Raw genomic sequence first — 21694 nt, 5'->3', positions numbered from 1 at the left:
TCACACGACTGAAAAGCCACCGAAAGCCGTCTGAGTCTTCCGAATGGTGCAAGAACTGGGCATGTTACAACATGTCCTGTGAGACCAACACGGAGGTGCTTTTGTCCCGCGCCATTAGCGGCTCCGTGGCGAATTCGGCAGCTCCTCTTTCCATGACAAAAACTCCTGTAACAGTGGAATGTGCCGAAAAAGTGGTAAACTGGTTGTAGCACTCCTTAATCTGTGTGATCCCCATAGAATCGTCCCTGAAAGCCGTCTGAATCTTCCGAATGGTTTCCACCTGGCTGTCTCTCACAGTTTCTGGAAAAATTTGATGCAGCAAAGCTCCAAATCATTCAGACATTTTGCTCACAATAAAAATCCGATGAGGGGGGTGGACCACTGCTCACTCAAAGCATGCTCACAGGCGAATGATGCAACCGACAGGCGTGAAAAAACTCACGCATGCGCATGAAGGTTCAAGCTTGGCTGATGCAAGCGCACATGATTCAAATCCATATAGTTTTTGCAAAAAATAAAAAGGTCGACTAGTTTTCTAACAGACCTCGTATATTAGTCCTATCAACTTTGTTGTGTGGGCCGCCAGAAGAGGAGGTACTGCTGGCCCACCACCAGAGGGCGCCCTGTCTGGAGTGCGGGCTCCAGGCACCAGAGGGCGCAGCCGCCTCACAGAAGCAGCCAGGGTGACAGCTGTCACGCATCACCTGCAACAGCTGTTACCAATCATCTGATCGGCAGGAGTATATCAGCAGGACGACGTCTCCACCTCTTTGCCGAGATATCGTTCTACCTGGAAGGTAATGTACCTCAGCTGACTGTTTTGACAGTATCCTTTGTGACTTTGTGCATTATATTGTGGACTGCTTTTCCAACGAGAGGTGGAGGTAGCTTTCCTGCCGTACTGATTCCTGGGTGCAAACGCATCCTCAGTTAATTGCTTTTTGTTCCTCGCCAGCAGTACCAGGTCCGACACGCGGAGGCAGTGGCCACCTGGGAGTTCGGGACTTGGCGGCTCCAGTATTCCCGGGGTCTGGTGGCGGAGGAAATCGTGTGGTTCCGGTTCTGCTTTGGACAGGCGTCTCCTATCTTCGAGCCTGCCCACACGACACCTTTGTGAATTGACTCTTGTCTATTGTTGCAATCTGTTGTATTTGTTGTGCACATTCACAACAGTAAAGTGTTGTTATTTGACCTATTCCATTGTCCGTTCATTTGCGCCCCCTGTTGTGGGTCCGTGTTCCTACACTTTCCCAACAAACTTTACGTTTTTGCAGCGTTCATCCTTGATCCAAAATACTTAAGTATACCAAACGGCAAATATCAGCTCTCCCCAGTTTCTCCGTGATCAAAGCCATACACATGCACATGCACACACACGTGCACAGAGGCCACTTGGCTCTTATAATGAAGATTTTACATTATATCTTAATCAAACATGCCCCAGTCACTCTCATGTTTGAAAGTGAGTTCCAGCTAGTATTAAAGATATTTCAGCAGCGGTCTTGAATCAAAATCAATTTCAATAGATCAAGGGTGATGTAAAAAGTACTTTGTAATAATACTGTATAATTCAGTGAAGATTTTACTTCTTTCAAGGAAGTTTTGTTTTATCTTGATAATGCAGTCGATCTGACCTTAACTGAGGGCAGAAATGATCAAAAGGTCAATTAAAAAAATGAAAAAGGTCAATTAGTTTTTGGGCCAAACGTGAAGGTCTGTTTTACTAATTCTCGGCTTTGGCAGTTTGCTTTCCAGCTGAATGAGATATGTTGATATGAATCAGATCTGATTCAGCTTGCTCCATAAATGCAGATTAACTGGATGTAAAGTCACCAAGCTACTGATAGCTGCTAAAAGTGCTCATCAGTGCTAACATCGGTCACATATCAAATTTAGTAACGTGAAAATGCCATGCGATCTAATTACTGGCGCAAAGATTTCTTACATGATATGATAGTACCATTAAGTGCACAGCAAGCCATATTATTACAGATATTTGTGATGCATTGCTCAGTCTTCCTCTCTGATAGCGGAGCTCTGAGGAAAGATCACTGGAAACCACACTGTTAGCAAAGAGAAAAACACTGTGAAATCTCATTATTTTTTAATTATTACAATGTATCGGGGTCACAAAATTTATTTTCATTTATTTAATTTGCGTTTGAGCAACTTTTATAGAAAAAGGGGTGGATGGATGGTCTTTGGCGGTGGCGGGGGTGGGAGGGAGAATTCACTTTAATGTGTTACAGAGCTATATGAGGTGAATACGGCTTGTGTTGCTGTTTAAATGTGGCCCCTCTGCCGTGAGAACTGTCTCATGTAGTTGCTGATGGTACGTTGTATTTCACTGCTGTATTGATTGTGGTGTTGTCTTACACTGGAGCTGGAGTGGTAAGACAACGTGCCATTGTTGGACAGGGTGACATATTTCTTCTTCCACTCTTTATTCAGAGAGCTCCCACTTCTCTTCCAGAGGATGCTCTGTCAATAAACAAAAACACAACCAAGGTCACTGCACTTGCAGCGAATAACTCTGTATCCTGACTGCCTAAATTTAGAATCGGCACAACAGAGTTCATCTTTCAAAGTATTGTAGAGTAAGACAAAGAGGGCTCAGACAGCAGTAGCTGAAAGCACTTGCACAGTATTAATAGAAAACCCTTGAGAAAGGTTGAAAAGATCTACAAAAAAATTCTGTACTGCTTATGTAAGAACAAAGAAATTACATTTTGTTCAGCTTCTTCCCAACTTGCTGTTTGAATTTGTACTAAATCCAGCTGATAAATCCACCAGAGCGTTCTAAAAATAAAACAACAAAATATTTCAAAAGCTAAAAGAATCATTCTGTTTACCCTAGAGAACGCCGCCTGTCCTGTCAAGTTTATCATTGCAGTTTTTTGCTTTTTTGCTTAAATAATAACAGTATTGTTATTGCCAGGGTTGGTGGCCAAGTGGTTAGTGCACATGGCTTCAGTGCGGAAGGTTCCCAGTCCAAACCTCACTCATGCCGCACTTCTCCATGTAATGTGGAGTTGCGTCAGGAAGGTCATCTGGTATAAAACTTGTGCCAGTTCATCATGCAGACCCACCTCGGATTTGCTGTGGCAACCTGAGCGCAAACAAGGGAGCAGCCAAAGGGACTTACTTACTATTAATAATATTGTTGTGGCTCTGTGCAATAATTATGCATGATGATGCGTATTATTGTGTGCCTGGAAAAGCTTTTACAAAGCAGACTGTCTCAGTAAATTGTTAAAGAAAACACTCAGATATCAGTACAGCACACAATAAATAATAGGTTACAACTGTTCTGATATCAAAGAAAATAACTTGTTCAGGTGGGCAGGTCATTTTAGTGCATGAACTCCTATCATCATTAACATGGACCACAAACAATCCTGTTCATTTATTAGACAAAGTTTCCTTTTTATGATGTTATTTCTCTTATAAATCTTTTTGTTATGCATACATTTGAGGACAGAGAGACTAGACATCAGTCTATCTGGATAAGATGCACTTCTAACAATGTGTGCATTAAATTAATAAAATGTGTGATCTGTTATGCTCATACAAATTCACAACTTCCTGAATGTGCTTCACAATAAAAGCATTATTATTATTATTATTATTATTATTATTATTATTATTATTATTATTATTATTATTATTATTATTATTAGGCCACTCGCTTGGTTGTTGGCATCACCACCAGTCAAAAATGAACGTATGGCTTTTGACACCTGGATCAATGGGTACATCAAGGAAAGGAAAGAACTTGGAATGTTAATCTGACCTGTTTAATAGGAGTTCCCCGTATGCTGCTCAGGTCACTCTTAGCATCAGCAGCTTTCTTATCCGAGTCCCGGTTCTGAAATTAATCCAACAGCAAGGACACATTTAAGAGAACGAAAGATTTCAACAGCCAGTGTGGAATGGAATGAAATGACAGTGAGAGATGACAGGAAATGAAAAGATCTGATGCAATAACTGACCTTGAAGAGAGAAGGTCTTCTGTGGGGGATGTTCTTCAGGGAGCGGGAGTTGATACTACTTCCCCCCTCTCCCACTGGGGCAACACGCAGCTCCCTGTGACCGACCACAGGGGTGGACGGAAGCGAGTAGGCGTAGCCACTACTGAGGCCATTACTGGCCTGAGAGGAGGAGGAGGGAGGGCAGCAGGGTCAGGAGGTCAGGAGAGATGGGAATGGAAGCGTGAGGAGATAGATGAAGAGAGAGAAAGTGGACCAAAAGTGCCACAATGAGATGAAATGGATTTACCGTCAAGGGTAAAACAGGTCTGATCAATGTGGCTAACGATCGACTGTGAATGTCTGAGGTGTCGATAGGTGTGAATATGATGCTCACAAGTTGAAATGGATGTAGAGGAAGTGATTGACTGTCCTGAAGATGCCACATAAAATGAAATTTCGTTGTAACATATTATTTTTACCCAATAAATCGTACAGATCAATGCGATTAACCACCAAAACTGTCTCAGTGGAGGACAGTGAGATCAGCTTTGTGTGTCTGTGTACATCAAATACTTCAATGATTTGAAAACTGTAGTCACTGTAGTACATCACCAAAGCTCATTATTTTGTCAATAAAACACGATCCAATTTTTTAATTCAGATTCAATTTTTTTATTCTTTTGGTCTGTATTTGTGGTCATACCTGTTTTGATTTATTTGAACATTTTACACAAATTCCAGCTTTACTTTAATAATTCTTTACTCTGGAGAACGACGCTGCTGTCACACCTGTCCAAGTTTGGTGCTGTTTGGCATGAAGCTACAACTTGAAGCATTTTGGCCGATTTCGCCAAGCAGCTCTTACCTAGCTGTGTTCTGTGGCCAGTGTCCCGAGCAGGCACACTGCTTGGCAAAAGTTGAGAAAAGTTTTGTTTTGTTTTTTCTGGAGCTTGCTGGATTCCCACCCACTGACACTTGGCACTGTCTACATTCAGCTCTAGACAGCCTGATAGAGACCAGGCACAACTTGATCGAGCACCAGATCCACACCAACTTCATATACACATTGCCCTCATATCTTGCCGTAGGGTAAGTTGTAGACTGTCATCTGCTTCATTCTACAGTATCCAGAGATAAGCACTGGCATCAGTGGGCTTCAGGATCTATATGATACTTATCTCAACTAGGAGTTGAGTTGACCAGCTTGTGCTGATCTATGCTGAGCACCATTCTGTCCCCCCAATCAGGAGACACATGAGCCATGCTGAGGCATTGGCAGGGAAAACTAGGTGCCCAACTCAGTTAGGTGTAACCCATAACCATTTGACACATTTTATACCTGAGAATCTCGCTGGATGAATTCTCCAAAATGGCATGTCCTTTCTTTAAAACATCGCACCTGTTCAGTCGAATGACCACGTTGCCTATTGAAGTATCACAAGATGTTACCTGTCCAGGGAATGATGCTGATCCAGGTGTGGAACCTCCAGAGTGACTTGGGGAGTTGGGAAGTGACTTGCAGGAGGCAAGCAGTGCTGCCTGCTTCTTCTGGGCTACAATCTTCTGGGCAGCTGTAAGGACAGCAAGCAGCCATTAAGCTAAGTAACCAATCATATGAGCCACTGCTGACTTTTCAACATGGTGACCTCTTACTCACCCTCTGAAAACACTCGATCAACGTTGAATCCATAAGTGGCACAGGTTTCATAGAACAGAGAGTGACGCACATCAATACACAGCTGCCTGGCTCGTTGGTCCTCAATCACACGAGGGTTGGTGCTACTGATTTTATCTGAATAAGAAAGTAAAATACAGAGATTTCTAAACTATGAGAGACTGCAAGTAATCATACACTGATTTATTCAGATTGGCTCATTGTCAGCAAAGATCTGAGCTAATGTCCAATATCTAATGTCCACGGCGGAAAATGTCACTGCAATGAGTCAGCATATGAATTCTAACTATAATAATGCACATTCAGCTAGGTTTATTATTTACATTCAGTGTCAGGGGTGCTTGAAGGTCAGAAGTTGGAACTATGAAATGTCAACATCCCACTGGAAATGCAATATCACCATAACTTCAGTAAGGATGTTCAGTTATCACCGGAATAATTTCAGTGATTCTATGGTACTGACTCATTCTTGTCATCAGGATGATCAACACAGTTCTGTCACACACACACACACACACACACACACACACACACACACACACACACACACACACACACACACACACACACACACACACACACACACACACACACACACACACACACACACACACACACTCATTTTCAACCACTTAGTCCATTTAAGGGTCATGGGGGGCTGGAGCCAATCCCAGCAGTCATAGAGCACGAAGCGGGTTACACCCAGGACAGGACGCCAGTCTGTCACAGGGCCACAAACAGACAAACAAACAGATTCACTCGCACACCTATGGACAATTTAAAGATTCCAATCCACCTAACCTGCATGTCTTTCAATGTAGGAGGAAACCGGAGCGCCCCGAGGAAACCCACGCAAACACGGGGAGAACATGCAAACTCCACACAGAAAGGCCACAGGTGGGAATTGAACCCATAACCTTCTCGCTGTGAGGCAACAGTACTAACCACTAAGCCACCGTGCATTTTGCAAAATATTGCAAAATATTGTACTCTGTATTTTAACCCCAGTACACAAAAAATATATAACTACCTTTATGTGAGCTGATTGTGTATGTCTGCAGCCGATTTCATATCCATTTCAACATTATTTTGAAAAGTACTCTTAAAGTATTAAAGTATATCTTAAAGTAAAACACTAACCCTAACCCTTTATGGTACATGACTCATTCATAGAAGTCTACTTCTGTCAAAAATCACCAACGATATAACTGAAAATCTTAGCGCCCCGTCACACATAACACAACGTTGGGTAAAAGACAGAAACTGGAAGAAACTGGAAACATTTCACCTGCTGTCAGGAGGGACGCACACTCGTGTTCGCGCGCACGAACACAATGCGAGCACGAGGAAAGTCACGCACACAGCAGCACCACAATTTATAATACTTCCTGTTATGAAGTGTGGACTAAGACTCGCCTAGTCGTACACCAGGAAGTAATGAAATGACGTGGATTAATGTTCACCCTTTTATGTTTTACATGAATTACCTGATGTGCTCCTCTCTTGAAGACATCAGCTGGGCTCTACGCATGTGAATCTTGTCACTGACAACAATTTGATACACATCTCCAGATACTACCAGCGATACTATACATGTAGTGATACATGATGATACTGACGATACAATGTGATACGATTCACCCCTATTCCCGATTTGATGTGATTTGATCTGTATTTGATGGCGATTCAATTCCTCACAATGTGATACGATGTGATTTGGTGTGATACGATTAAGGGTGGGTATGATAAGATTTTATCGATATTGATGCCATTATCAGTTGCGCTAATCGATCTGATTCTTTATTGATTCTCTTATCAATACCTCTTGTGAATTTTCTATGTACTAACAGTAGGCTTTACAGGTTTTCTATGTCAACAACATTTTATTGAGTCTGAAAGTGAATAAAATTTATCACTAGATCCTTGATCTCTGGACATAAATAAAAATCAATAAAATATATACATGGTCATTGGATCCTTGATGTACATGGTGGATCTCTGGACATAAATAGAAATGAACAAAATCTGTATTTTCTCAAAAGCATTTCCTTTCAGATTTTAATGACACAAATGTAACTCCATAGACTGTGAGCCCTTCAGCTGACTGCACATCAGGATTTAATTCATAAAAAAATGGGGGACATCTCATTTTGGGGGGAAAAACCCCCCTGTTTTGGTCAGTTGTAGTTCTATTGTTTGTATTATACAGTGGTGAGTCCAGCTAACCAAAAAGTCAGTTTCGATAACCGTTAATCCTCTAATTGAAAAGTTAACTTTTATAAAGCTAAGCTGATAAACCCCCCAAAATTTAGTGGAAGTTACAGCTAAAAGCTAAACTGATGACTTTCAGTATTGAATTCAGTACACTAGCAGCTACTGACACAACAACGAGTCAGCGCTTCTGTCTCAGATCAGCATTTTCTCAGCAAAAGAGACCTGGTGACCATAAAGAAAGGAAGAGAAAAAAGATAATTTCTCTTCACACCATACAGACTCGCCGGCATATCACACAAGTCATGCACAGGCAGACAGTTTTGACTTATAGTTAAAATTACTGGCCAGTAGACGGCAGTGTGAATACAATTGCTGCCACACATTCACTAAAAATGCAGAATCCACTTAACAAACCGAATTTTCAGTTTCGGCTTTTTTTTTTTAACAAATGAAAAAAATGACATACAACCCCAATTCCAATGAAGCTGGGACGTTGTGTGAAATGTAAATAAAAACAGAATACAATGATTTGCAGATCCTCTTCAACCTATATTCAGTTGAAAGTTGAATACACCACAAAGACATATTTAATGTTCAAACTGATAAACTTTATTGTTTTTGTGCAAATATTTGCTCATTTTGAAAAAAGCTGGGTGGTATGTTTACCACTGTGTTACATCACTTTTCATTCTAACAACACTCAATAAGCATTTGGGAACTGAGGACACTAATTGTTGAAGCTTTGTAGGTGGAATTCTTTCCCATTCTTGCTTGATGTACGAGTTCAGTTGTTCAACAGTCCAGGGTCTCTGTTGTCGTATTTTGCGCTTCATAATGTGCCACACATTTTCAATGGGCGAACAGGTCTGGACTGCAGGCAGGCCAGTCTAGTACCCGCACTGTTTTACTATGAAGCCACACTGTTGTAACACATGCAGAATGTTGCTTGGCATTGTCTTGCTGAAATAATTAGGGACATCCCTGAATAAGACATTGCTTGGATGGCAGTATGTGTTGCTCCAAAACCTGGATGTACCTTTCAGCATTGATGGTGCCATCACAGATATGTAAGTTGCCCATGTCTGGTAACTTTGCACTGGTAACAATCTGAATGGTCTTTTTCCTCTTTTGTCTGGAGGACATGACGTCCATGATTTTCAAAAACAATTTGAAATGTGGACTCATCAGATCACAGCACACGTTTCCACTTTGTGTCTGTCCATTTCAAATGAGCTTGGGCCCAGAGAAGGCGGCGGCGTTTATGGATGTTGTTGATGTATGGCTTTGGCTTTGCATGGAAGAGTTTATCTTGCACTTATTGATGTAGCGATGAACTGTGTTAACTGACAATGGTTTTCTGAAGTGTTCCTGAGCCCACAGTAAGATCCGTTACACAATGATGTCAGTTTTTAATGCAGTGCCGCCTGAGGAATCAAAGGTCACAGGAATTCAATGTTGGTTTTCGGTCTTGCCGCTTACGTGTAGAAAGTTCTCCAGATTCTCTGAATCTTCTGATTGTATTATGGACTGTAGATGATGGAATCCCTAAATTCCTTGCAATTGAATGTTGAGAAACATTGTTCTTAAACTGTTGGACTATTTTTTCATGCAGTTTTTCACAAAGTGGTGATCCGCACCCCATCTTTGCTTGTGAACAGCTGAGCCTTTTGGGAATGCTCTTTTTATATCCAATCATGACACTCACCTGTTTCCAATTAGGTGTTCTTTGAGCATTCATCAATTTTCCCAGTCTTTTGTTGCCCCGTCCCAACTTTTTTGAAATATGTTGCAGGCATCCATTTCAAAATGAGCAAATTTTAGCACAAAAACAAAAAAGTCTATCAGTTTGAACATTAAATATCTTGTCTTTGTGGTGTATTCAATTGAATATAGGTTGAAGAGGATTTGCAAATCATTGTATTCTGTTTTTATTTACATTTCACACAACGTCCCAACTTCATTGAAATTGGGGTTGTATTTACAAATACAGATTTATTTGTAAAAACCCACCACACATTTCAGTAAGTTGTGTGTTATACCGACCAACCAACCACTCATGTCAGGAAACGAATTTACCCATAATGCATTGTGGCATGTGTGTCTAAACTTTAAAACCATCAAGATTAGTGCATTACTTTAAAACTAAAACATAAAGCTGATATTTTCACTTTGTAAAACGACAGATGTGACATTAATTTCAATAACTTGTCCGGAATTAGTTTGTTTAAAATTATAAACCATAAGTCAAAACTGTCTGCCTGTGCATGATTTGTGTGATATGCCAGCAAGTCTGTATGGTGTGAAGAGAAATTATGTTTTCCCCCTCTCGCTCTCTTTCTTTCTCTTTGGCAGTCAGTGCTCCTTTGCCTGCAGAAGATAGAGCTGTACCACACATATAGCTGTCTGTCTGCTATAAATCATGTAACAGGCAGGTACTAAAATCTTTGATTTCAGACTTCACAAATGTTTTTAACTGTTAAGCTTTATTCACTATGCAAAAATATGTTAGTGGTCTAACAATGATCAGAACTAAATTTATCGGAAGCAAATTGATGATTGTGTCCCGAACCGTCCGTGATATATTCAATGTGCCTTGGAAAAAATCGATGCAAGCAGGCAGCGAGCGATGCAACACGATTCAACCTGTCAATTGAATCAATGCACACTTGCATCGCCCATGTTTGTATCTCGATACCGATTCATATCAATTAATCTCCACATGCCTACCAGTCTCCCGTCTCATGAGGAGTCGGCTCTCATCTCATGAAGACCTGGCTCTTGTGTCATGAACGCATCTCCCGGCAGGGCATGTCAAGCGCGCAGTGTTCCGCTGGTGACCACGTTCCAATGTGATATGTGTTTTAATTATTACAGTGTTGGAAATCCTGCAGTGACACGTGCCTTGTGGTGATTCTCAGCATAGCATGATTTTCATCAGCATTGCGGTGCACTGATACGGTGCGCTGATGCAGTGGTCAGCTGAAGCAATATGTTTTAATTTATTTCCACCTGAGGACAGCATGCCGACGTCTGTGCCTCACAGCAAAGATATGACAGGTCATATCCTACAAGCCAGCACAGGTGTTCCCCAGCAGTGACTTGCAGCACAGATATCTGAACAGCTGCACATCGCAGGGGGACATGCCCACCTTCTGTTGCTTTGTTCTGTGATTTTAATTTAATGTATGTATTATTAGTTTTTGTCCTACATTTGTCTGATGTCTGTGTCTGTAATGTAACACCTTGCGTGCACGGTCACGTCCAGCTGTCAGTCAGTTGGCAGTCAGCTGACAGACACTGTATGTCCACAGCAAAGCGAACAGACATGAATGAGTTCACACCTTTATCCTTATCCTTGTGTTTTATTTAATTTCCACTCTTTCTGTCTGTCATGTAAGCTACAGTTTACGTGATGGCAGGGACATGAGTCTGCCCGGCTGGCTGTGCTGCACATTCAGATGCTGGCCGGTCCTAATGAGGGTGTGAACGCCCGCACAAACATGTGCATTGCATATTCACCAGCTGAGCTGCAGTACACAGCGGCCAGCCTTCCAGCATCACACTGCGCTGGACAGCGACTGAACTGCGGGACCCCCAGCCACAGCTGATAATGTTGGATTCATGGTGTGTGTGTGTGTGTGGGGGGGGGTGCTCAGCACAGTCACAATCATGGGGCACTTAGACACTTTTCACAGACAGTTCAAATGTGGTCACCTGCTGTCTACTATCGTGCCAGCTGCATGAATAGCCACGCCTTTTCTAAGTGCCTGGCGAGTGGTGTTAGATGTTCTGCAAAATTTCTACTTTTGAATTTGAAATTAAGAGATAAAAAGATTTGAATTGATGCCAAAATGAGAGACAGTGCAACTAAAAAAAATGTGCAATAAAGTGAAGCTCTCTCCAGTTGTGGAAATGTTTTGAAAACATCAGTTTTGGAAACATCAGGAATCATCATCTCATTTACTTGGTCCGTCTGTATGTAGGTAATCACTGAAAATAATTTTAAAGAATTTGCTGGAGATATAGGATTTTGACCAAGGAAAAACAGAGCCGTTTTTGAGGTGGAGCCACATGCAAGCCCAGGATAGTTTTTGAATTATTGTTTCAGTGGTTTGCATGGTAACTGTACACTGGGGAAATACACCACTGTCACATCAGCACAGTTAAGGACAGACAAACAGAGGACTGCTGACCTCAGTGGTTGTATGCACTCATGTGTGCAGCACATTTGTAAGATAATTATGTGGGAAAACTCATTTCCCCAGATCCTTGAATGGACAATACATTACCTAACAATGTGGTCATGTATATTACAATAGCCAAGTGGCCTCTGTGTGCGTGTGTGTACCTTCGAACACAGACAAACAGGGGAGAGCTGACATTTGCTTTTGGTTTGCGTATGTATTTTAGGTCAAGCATGAACGCTGCCAAAATGGAACGTTGACAGAACTAACATTTTATGAAAAACTACAGATATTAGCTAACAACACTGAACAATGGATGTGGACCATTACATTCTGGACTCACACTCCATTCCAGCAGGAGGAGGTAATTAATTGATCTACATATTAATAACCAAGTAGCCTCTTTGTGCATGTATGCATGACTGTGTATGGCTTCGATTATGGATAAACTGGGGAGGGCTGACATTAGCTGTTTGGTATGCTTATATATCCGATTGAACATCTCTGGAGAGATCTGAAAATGGCTGGGCACGATGCTCCTCGTCCAACCTGATGGAGCTTGAGAGATGCTGTGAAAAGGAATGGCCAAAACTGCTCAAAGATAGGTGCATCAAGCTTGTGGCATCATATTCAGGAAGACTTGTAGTCTATGGGCCAAGAAGGTTTTTGGTACTTCTTAAGGTGATGAAATGACATTTAAAATCCAGCCTCAGTGTACCATTGCCTACACAAAAAATGTATTACAGCCATCCCAGGGTGGCAGCTGTAGCCAGGTGGGGGTCAATGAAGAATTACACAGAGGTCAAAATGTAAAAATGCTCCAATCATCAGTCATCACTCACTCATCTTCAACCTCTTATCCAGGTTCGGGTTGTGGGGGAAACAGCTCCAGCAGGGGACCCCAAACTTTCCTTTCCTGGGCCACATTAAAACCTTTGACTGGGGGATCCTGAGGCATTCCCAGGCCAGTGTGGAGATATAACCTCTTCACCTAGTCCTGGGTCTTTCTCTGCGTCTCCTCAAAGATAGACGTGCCTGGAATACCTCTCTAGGGAGGTGTCCAGGGGTGTCCTTACCAGATGCCCAAACCACGTCAGCTGGTTCCTTTCAACGCAAAGGAGCAGCAGCTCTACTCCGGGCTCCCCATGGATGACCGAGCTTCTCATCGTATCTCTAAGGGTGACACCAGCCACCCTCCTAAGGAAGCTGATTTTGGCCATTTGTACCCATGATCTAGTTCTTTCAGTCATCACCCAACCCTCATGACCATAGGTGAGAGTAGGAACAAAGATTGACCAGTAGATCAAGAGCTTCACCTTTTGGCTCAGTTCCCTTTTTGTCACAACAGTACAGTAGAGCGAATGCAGTATCGCCCGTGCTGTGCTGATTCTCTGGCCATTCTCACACTCCACTGTCCCCTCACTCGTGAACAAGACCCTGAGGTACTTGAACTCCTTCACTTGAGGCAGGACCTCACTCCCTATGCAGAGTAGGCAATCCATCGGTTTCCTGCAGAGAACCCCGGGCCTCAGATTTAGAGGTGCTGATCCTCATCCCAGCTGCTTCACACTCAGCTGCAAACTGATCCAGTGAGTGCTGGAGGTCACAGGTTGATGAAGCCAACCGGACCACATCAAAAAGCAACGATGCGACCCTGAGCCCACCAAACTGGAAACCCTCCTCCCTGCCGACTACGCCTCGATATCCTGTCAGGATTGGTGACAAGGCGCAGCCCTGGTGAAGGCCAACCCCTCACCGGAAATGAGAAACTTACTGCCGAGCACCCGAACACAGCTCTCTCTTTGTGAGTACAGAGATTGGATGGCCCTGAGAAGGGACTCCCTCACTCCATACTCCCGCAGCACCTCCCACAGTATCTGCTGGGTACCTGCTCATACACCTTCTCCAAGTCCACAAAACACATGTACTTGTAGACTGGATTTGCATACTCCCAGGAACCCTACAGGATCCTTGTGAGAATGAAGAGCTGGTCGGTTGTTCCACGACCAGGACGGAACCCGCATTGTTCCTCTTCAATTAGAGGTTCGATTATTGGCAACTATCATTAAAGTTGCTCGAATTTCAGTAAAAAATTATGCAAAGTATTGTTTGGGTTAATAGGGTTCTATAAAGGAAGAGTTTGCACCATCTGCCATGCTTAGTTATCATAACAATTATATGTCACATGTCATAGAATCCGGCAGCATGTTGGGTTTGTAGTTAGCACTATTGCTTCACAGCAAGGTTATGGGTTCGATTCCCACCTGTGGCCTTTCTGTGTGGAGTTTGCGTGTTCTCCATGTGTTTGCGTGGGTTCTCTCTGGTTGCTCCGGCTTCTTCCAACATCCAAAGGCGTGCGGGTTAGGTGAATTGGAAACTTTATAATTGTCCATTGGTGTGCATGCGGGTGTGAATGTGTTTGCTTGTCTATATGTGGCCCTGCGACAGACTGGCGATCTGTCCAGGGTGTACCAATTAGGTCATCATTGATGACTGGCTAATGGACTATTGCTGCCAAAGGTGCATCAACAAAATATCGAGCAAAGGGTGTGAATACTTCCGTACACGTGATTTCTTACTTTTTTATTTTTAATAAAACTGCAAAAAATTACCCCCCAAAAGACCCAAAACTTTTTTCTTATTTTCATTAAGGGGATGTTGTGAGTACAATTTTGAGAAAAAAAATTACTGCAGTTTGGAATCAGGCTGTAAAACAAAGTGTGGAAAAAGTGAAGTGCCATAAATACTTTCCAGATACAATGTAAATTGATCAACAAAATATTTGTGATTGATTGGTATGAATTACTTCAAAATGAAATCCCACAGAAGTCATATGATGAAGTCAAACACAGTGAAAAGCCCCATTACAGACATATATATTTACTTGTACATTTATTCGTGGTGGGACTTTAGACCACTTTTTGCTGCCCTATGACGCAGTTACTTTGTGCTTCCACACAATCATACTGCAAGGGCACTCAAATAAGTGCAATTATCATCTGTATTGACATGATGTGGGCGCTGGGTGTGAATATGGTGTACTGACCTTGAGTGCCGACCACGATGACTGGGATGTCTGTGCGGTGCGTGCTGAGCTGACTATACAGCTGATAGATCTCCTGGAAGCTGGCTTCATTCTCCAGACTGAAGACCAGGATCACTGCATCGACCCAACTGCTGAACTGTAGGAAAAGGACGACGAAGGATGATGTTAGAGTCACTGACCACAGTGTGTTGGATGATCAAACCTGGAGCTATTCCATCTGCATACAGCTTTCTCTTTGTAACACAGACCTGTGCATCAGGTGCTCCTGCTTCCTCCCGGATCAGTAGTAAATGATTCTGTCCGTCCACCAGTACTTCCTTTTTGTACCTACCACCTGAACACAACAACGACAGTCACATTATTCATCAGCACAGCTGGTGGCACCACAGCAGAGAGGAAACACATCACAGACCAGGCCAGCAATCTTAGATTCTCCCAACAGTTAAAGAATAATAGTACTAATACTTACATATGGGTAACTGATCCTATGTTTTAAAATGAAAGCTTTTCCTTACGGTGCTGCATCTGACATTATTTCTGTAATCTAAATATATTATATAAACTGCTTTTGGTTGCTTAATGTGATCATATTTATGTAGATTTAATTTTTTTATTTTCTCCTGTTTCTCAATAAGAAACAGAAGAAAATTATGTTATTTGGACACATTCTGGTCATGTGATTGTGATGTACATATTGAAGTCATGTTTCCCTTTTTTCAGTGTAGCAGCATGTTGGACCCTTCTTTTAGCCTCCCCAGGTGAAATTTGCTTCTGCAGCCAATCTACCTTCAAGACTTTTGCAAAAATTAGACTATTTAAAATTCAAGTGTACTTTGCATATTGAAACATTAAATTAAATGGACAATTGGTGCTATAAAGAGCACTTTATACAAATACTTCATGAGAAGTGTGTATAATATGAAACACTATTAAAAACAAATTATGGTTACATTGGTAGCTGTAGTGCTGTGCAAATGTTGTAGGGATGTTAACTGTGGTCAACACATTTGAAAAATGATGAAAAGCTTCCTTCATTCTTCAGCATCTTCTTCTTCTAATACAGTTGTGGTCAGATGTTTACATGCATTTGTCATGGGCATGAATGTCATGGTAATATTAGGCTGTTAATGATGTCCTTGAACTGTTCTTTTGCCAGGGTGAAATGATTGTACAGCATACATTAGAATTACAATTCCTTTATTGTCACTGAACAGCAGAGCACGAGGAAATTTGGATGCAACTCTTAATAAGTTAAAAATATAACGCAATGCTGAAATACCTTCAGCCGTATGAGCATTGTCTTCTTTATATTTTGCAGTTGTTTAATTGGTATCCCAGTGCAAACTATATATAGTAAAACTTACCTAAACTGTTATTGTATAAGCCGGGTACTTGCACTCAGGACAAAAGCAAATGTCCTAATGCTTTTGTATGGTTTTGCATGAAATAAACACCATATATAACAGATTTTGTATAACGGATTTTCGCTCACATCAGACAAAATGTCCCATCCGATCACAATGTATTCCATTAAAAGACCCTCGCATGTACTGGACAGAGCAGTCTGGACATGCCCAGTAACAGAGGTATGAAATTAAGCGCTGACACTCGCCGATTCAAGGAAAGTGGGTACCGTATTTCCGTGATTAATTTTTTTCAAACCGTGCTCAGACACTGCTCCTAAATGAGGCAGGGCCTAATTCAAGGCTGGTATGATTATTATTTCACATATATCTCTGGTTGTGGCGAACCAAACTGCTTTAGATCAGAGCCCTCTGCCTGGCTACAAACTCTCCCCGGAGCCTGATGTGCACCTGCTAAATGGAGGGCACCGCAAAGGGCTGTGATTTGCCACTTTTACGTTTTCGCTCCTAAATTCCCTGTCATATTTTAAAAGTTTTTTTCAGTGCACCAGCCAATTTCATTTCAATCATGGATCAAATATGTTTGCAAAGTCCGCAAATATGATCAACTTCACAACAAGCAGTCAGAAAAAGACACTAAATGACTTGCAATTCATGGAGGAAAATTGTACATACCATATTGTTGGTTTGGAGGTTGATGTTTGCATAAAGAAGTGGAGGTAATTGAGGGACAAATTAACCCAGAATAAGCCACTGTCTCTGCAGCAATTAGCATAAAGATGCGACAGAGAACTTTAAAGGGTCACGTGCACATCGACGTCATTGCATGGCCACAGAGTTATGGAGCTGGAGAAGCATAAATCAGTCTTTAGGATGTTAAGGTGCCATTCTACAGGAGACTTAGAAAAAATGGATTTTGTCTGTTTTGTACATACAGTATTGTGGATTTCGATTATAACGGACAAAATTCACTGGTTCACCTAAATCCATTATTTGAGTTTTACTGTATACGTGGTCTATTAGAAAAGAAACAGACCTTTTTATTTTTTTCAAAAACTATATGGATTTGAATCACGTGCGATTACATCAGATAAGCTTGAACCCTCGTGGGCATGCGTGAGTTTTTTCACGCCTGTCGGTTGCGTCATTTGCCTGTGGGCAGGCTTTGAGTGAGGAGTGGTCAACCCCTCCCATCTATTTTTTCATTGTTTAGGAATGGCTCAGAGACTGCCGCTTTGCTTGATCAAAATTTTTTCAGAAACTGTAAGGCACATCCAAGTGGACACCATTCGAGAAATTCAGCTGGTTTTCGGTGAAAATTTTAAGGGCTGATGAGAGATTATGGAGTGTTACTGTCGCTTTAAGGACAACCCACGGAGCCGGAGGGGGCGCCGCGCTCCGAGCTGCCATCGTCAGCCTGTTTCGAGCTGAAAACTTCCAAATATAAGCCTCTGTTGACCCAGGACGTCGTGAGAGAACAGAGAAGTTTCAGAAGAGGTCGGGATCAGCAGTTCATCCGGACATTCCACTGTTAAAGGAGATTTTGTAATGAAAGATGTGCGGACGGATTCGCACGTCAGCAGGCAGCCGCTCATGGCCTGGCGCCACAGAGAAACACCTCCGTGTTGATAACCATTCGTAAAATTCAGGAGGCTTTCGATGGTTTTCAGTCGAGTGAGTATCCGAGAAACTGTTTAACAGCTGGGCATGTTCAAACTTGTCCCGTAACGCTTCCAACGGATGAAAAAAAAGACGGGAGGGGTGGACCACTCCTCACTCAAAGGCGAATGACGCAACCAACAGGCGTGAAAAAACTCTCGCATGCCCACGAAGGTTCAAGTTTGTCTGATGTAATCGCACGTTATTCAAATCCATATAGTTTTTGAAAAAAATAATAAGGTCGGATACTTTTCTAATAGATCTCGTATATATAAAAAATAATTATAGATTTATTGTTATTTAAATATTTATTTTAATAATTAAGATCCTGCTGTCTTATGTACAATTTGTACATGTTCAATTAATTAATTTCACAAGGACCACAATGGGGTTTATGCTTTATTGTGTTACCCATGTATCATTGATACATTCACCTCCATATGTTTATATTGAGGTTGCAGAATAAACTCAATTAAACAATCATAAACAATATTTTATTTAAGTTTTTACAGCATGTGCATACATGAGCTTTTGAAAAGACTGGCAACTAGTTTTGAATTAGCAGGCAGTTAGCGTGCATGTTGACGTCCGCGAGATGTCTTCTAAATCACTCCAGAGGTGTTATCAGGTTACAAAAACAGTGTTTTCAGTTTTAGAAGTGTTTATTTGTCAATAGCTTTTACATCATATATGACAATGCGGTTATATTTACACAGAAACAAAACCGTTAGCAACTAGCTGGACGAAGCAGTGACGCTATCACGCTAACGCCCGCAAGATGTCTTGTAAATCAGTCCAGCGGTGTTATAAGGTTACAAAAACAGCGTTTTCAGTTTTAGAAGTGTTTATTTCTCTCCCGCTTTTACATATTATATAAGAAATGTGTTATATTTAACTAGAGATAAAGCTGTTTTGGAGTGCCAGAGAGACCAGCCAGTGACATCACGGTGGCGCTCTACTCTGATTGGCTGTCACCCCGTCCCCCCTCAAAACAAAAACTAATTTGCATGATTCATAGCATAAAAAAGAACAGAATGTGGCTTTTTAACCTCTTGAAATACCTCTTAAAATAGACCAAGGTTAGCCATCTTTGAACTTGTCCAAATTCTGTGTCCCAAGAATGTTCCCTGTGAATTTCAAGACCCTGGCAGTAATAGAACTGGACTTTTGCTGAGCACAGACAGATGGACGGACAGACTCAAAGCCTTCGCAATAATACAATAACATGCTTGGAGGGCGGTATGCATTTTCAGAGGCCCGATGTCCATGCCCAGTCGCCCAAAATGACTGGGCATGGACGTTGGGCCTCTGAAAATGCATACCACACGACAACAGCATGTTATTTGCATTATTATCACTTACTGAGATACACAACACATGGAATCACATTAACAATATTTCTTTTTAATCATTTCAAAACACACGACACCCAGCAAACACGCATATAAAAGTTGGCTCACTTTAACTTTTGTCGTGTTGGCTGGCGTGCACTGCTCTCCAAATTCGCCAGTGTGTCCTTTATCAAGCTGGCTGTGGCTGCTGTTCATTGTCATACTATCCATGATAAAATCATCTGGAATATCCATATTGGGACCAACACACACTTCTCACCTTTTCATCTTTTCCTCTGTGGACAGTTCTTGGGCTGCACGCCATGACATCATTTGTTTACGCACAGCGGGCGGGTATGCCGATACTCGTTCACTGCTTTGAGGGGGTATAGCCAGGTAGCGTTGATGTAAATCTACGCTACCGGCCTAGCAACGCCTCGATAAATTGATAATAATGCCTAATATTTTGATGGCCTCGGGTAAAAAGAGAAAGAATGATAAAAGTAAAGTAATACAGAAAAAATATAAAAGTAATATACAAATATATAAAAGTAATACACAAATTGTAAATGTATTGCAATTTTGGCAAACTGTGCAAGTATAGCAGACATTGGCAAGTAAATACACATTGTGGCCCACAATACCCTCATCATTAATGATTTAAAAAAACAAGAATTGGGTGCACAAGTTTGAATTTATTTTGAATCTTGCCTAATCCACAGGGTCAAAATTATACATACAGGCTGAAATATATGGGTGATTCTTTAACTACAGGCACTATTGGCCTTGTAAATGTAATTTCCACCACACCATTGCCTTACAATATAAAGCGCCTTGGGGCAACTGTTTGTTGTGATTTGGCACTATATACATGTGCTCTGATGTCACTGTTTATACAAACTGTTTAGGGACATTACAGTGTTGGGGTGGAAATTACGGCAATAGTGTGGGACAACTACATTTTGTTTAAAAAAATCACAACAGTTGTATGACACTGAATACCCCAATTATGTTTTGATTATTTTACTGATATTTTATTCAGAGATATTTTAAAACATTAGAAAAAATGTTTCTTTACCATTCATTTTTATCATTGAGATCAAAAGTCTGGGTGTGGGACAAGCACAAAACGGCAATATTTGCATATAATGATGCTGAAAAAAAGGTGAAAAAGTCATCATAGACTACTAGAACAAATTTCTTAACACACTTTCATTGTAAAGATAACTATAAAAGTGTGAAATTTCCCCTTTTTTCTGTTTTTCATACAATATGATCAAAGGACATAATAAGTGCCCGTAGTCTAAGAATCACCCATATACAAACATTGATTTAAATATTTTAATAAATGGCACTGAAGGTTCTACAATGTTTTTTAACATGACAAGGCCAAGGCGTAATTCCTCATTAGTAGTAGCTAATAGTAGTAGGAGGAGGAGGAGGAGTAACAGTTTCTCTTTGCCAGCATGAAAAGGGATGTGTTTGACAGCACTCAATGGACTGACCAATACTCAGAACAATGGGAAAGTCCAAGGAACTCAGTGAAGCTCTAAGAAGTAGAAATGTAGAGTTATACAAGTTGGGAAGGTCTCTTGCAGATCATCAGTTCAAACAACTGTTTGTAAGTAGTCGGATGTGTCACCACTTTGACAAGGTCTTGAATAAAACCCAAAGTGTCACCCTCAGATGAGAGGAAATTTTTTAGGATTTTCTGGAACAACCCAGCAGCCACTAGTGCTCAGGTCTGTCATGAACCGGAAACTACTGGAACACCAACGTCAGTGTCCACAGTGAAGCGGGTTTTACGTACATCGCCATGGACTGAGAGGGTGTTGATCAAGGAAGAAGCCCTTGCTTCAACATTGACACCTTCAAGGTAGAGTGAAATTTGCAGCTGCCCACGTCGGCTAGGTTTTATGGTCAGATGAGATACAGAACTATTTGGCCACAACAACTAGAGGTATGCTTGGAGGAGCAAAAATGAACACTGTACCTACCAACTGTCAAACATGGTGGTAGCATCATGCTCTGGGGCTGTTTTGCTGCCAATGGTACTGGTGCATTGCACAAAGTGGATGGAATAATGAAGGAGGACTATCACCTCCAAATTCCTCAATATCATCTCAAATCATCAACTACATGGTTGCACCTTAGCCACAATTGGGTATTCCAACAGGACAATGATCCCAAACACACATCTAAACTGGTTCTGGGTTGGAGGCTGGATTGCTGGTGGATTAAGAGCAGGTG

At 41.6% G+C, this 21694-nt stretch overlaps 1 protein-coding gene across 5 annotated transcripts in view; it reads right to left on the bottom strand.

Annotated features, from left to right (window-relative positions):
• agap2 (ArfGAP with GTPase domain, ankyrin repeat and PH domain 2) overlaps positions 1-21694 on the bottom strand; it is a 111156-nt gene that overhangs the window by 25139 nt on the left and 64323 nt on the right. For 4 of the 5 annotated variants that reach the window (XM_034172019.1, XM_034172018.1, XM_034172015.1 and 1 more), the window contains exons 4-10: positions 15339-15424; positions 15091-15226; positions 5629-5763; positions 5421-5542; positions 3993-4151; positions 3794-3868; positions 2377-2481 (exon numbers count right to left, since the gene is read on the bottom strand). In XM_034172019.1, coding sequence (XP_034027910.1) covers positions 2377-2481; positions 3794-3868; positions 3993-4151; positions 5421-5542; positions 5629-5763; positions 15091-15226; positions 15339-15424 — 818 coding nt within the window. The remainder of the gene's footprint in view (positions 1-2376; positions 2482-3793; positions 3869-3992; positions 4152-5420; positions 5543-5628; positions 5764-15090; positions 15227-15338; positions 15425-21694) is intronic. The other variant, XM_034172017.1, reaches the window with a different exon arrangement.

Source organism: Thalassophryne amazonica, chromosome 6, assembly GCF_902500255.1.
Source record: "Thalassophryne amazonica chromosome 6, fThaAma1.1, whole genome shotgun sequence".
Taxonomy (NCBI): domain Eukaryota; kingdom Metazoa; phylum Chordata; class Actinopteri; order Batrachoidiformes; family Batrachoididae; genus Thalassophryne; species Thalassophryne amazonica.
Note: the sequence above shows the minus strand (reverse complement) of the source record. Positions and strands in the feature narration are given on the sequence as shown.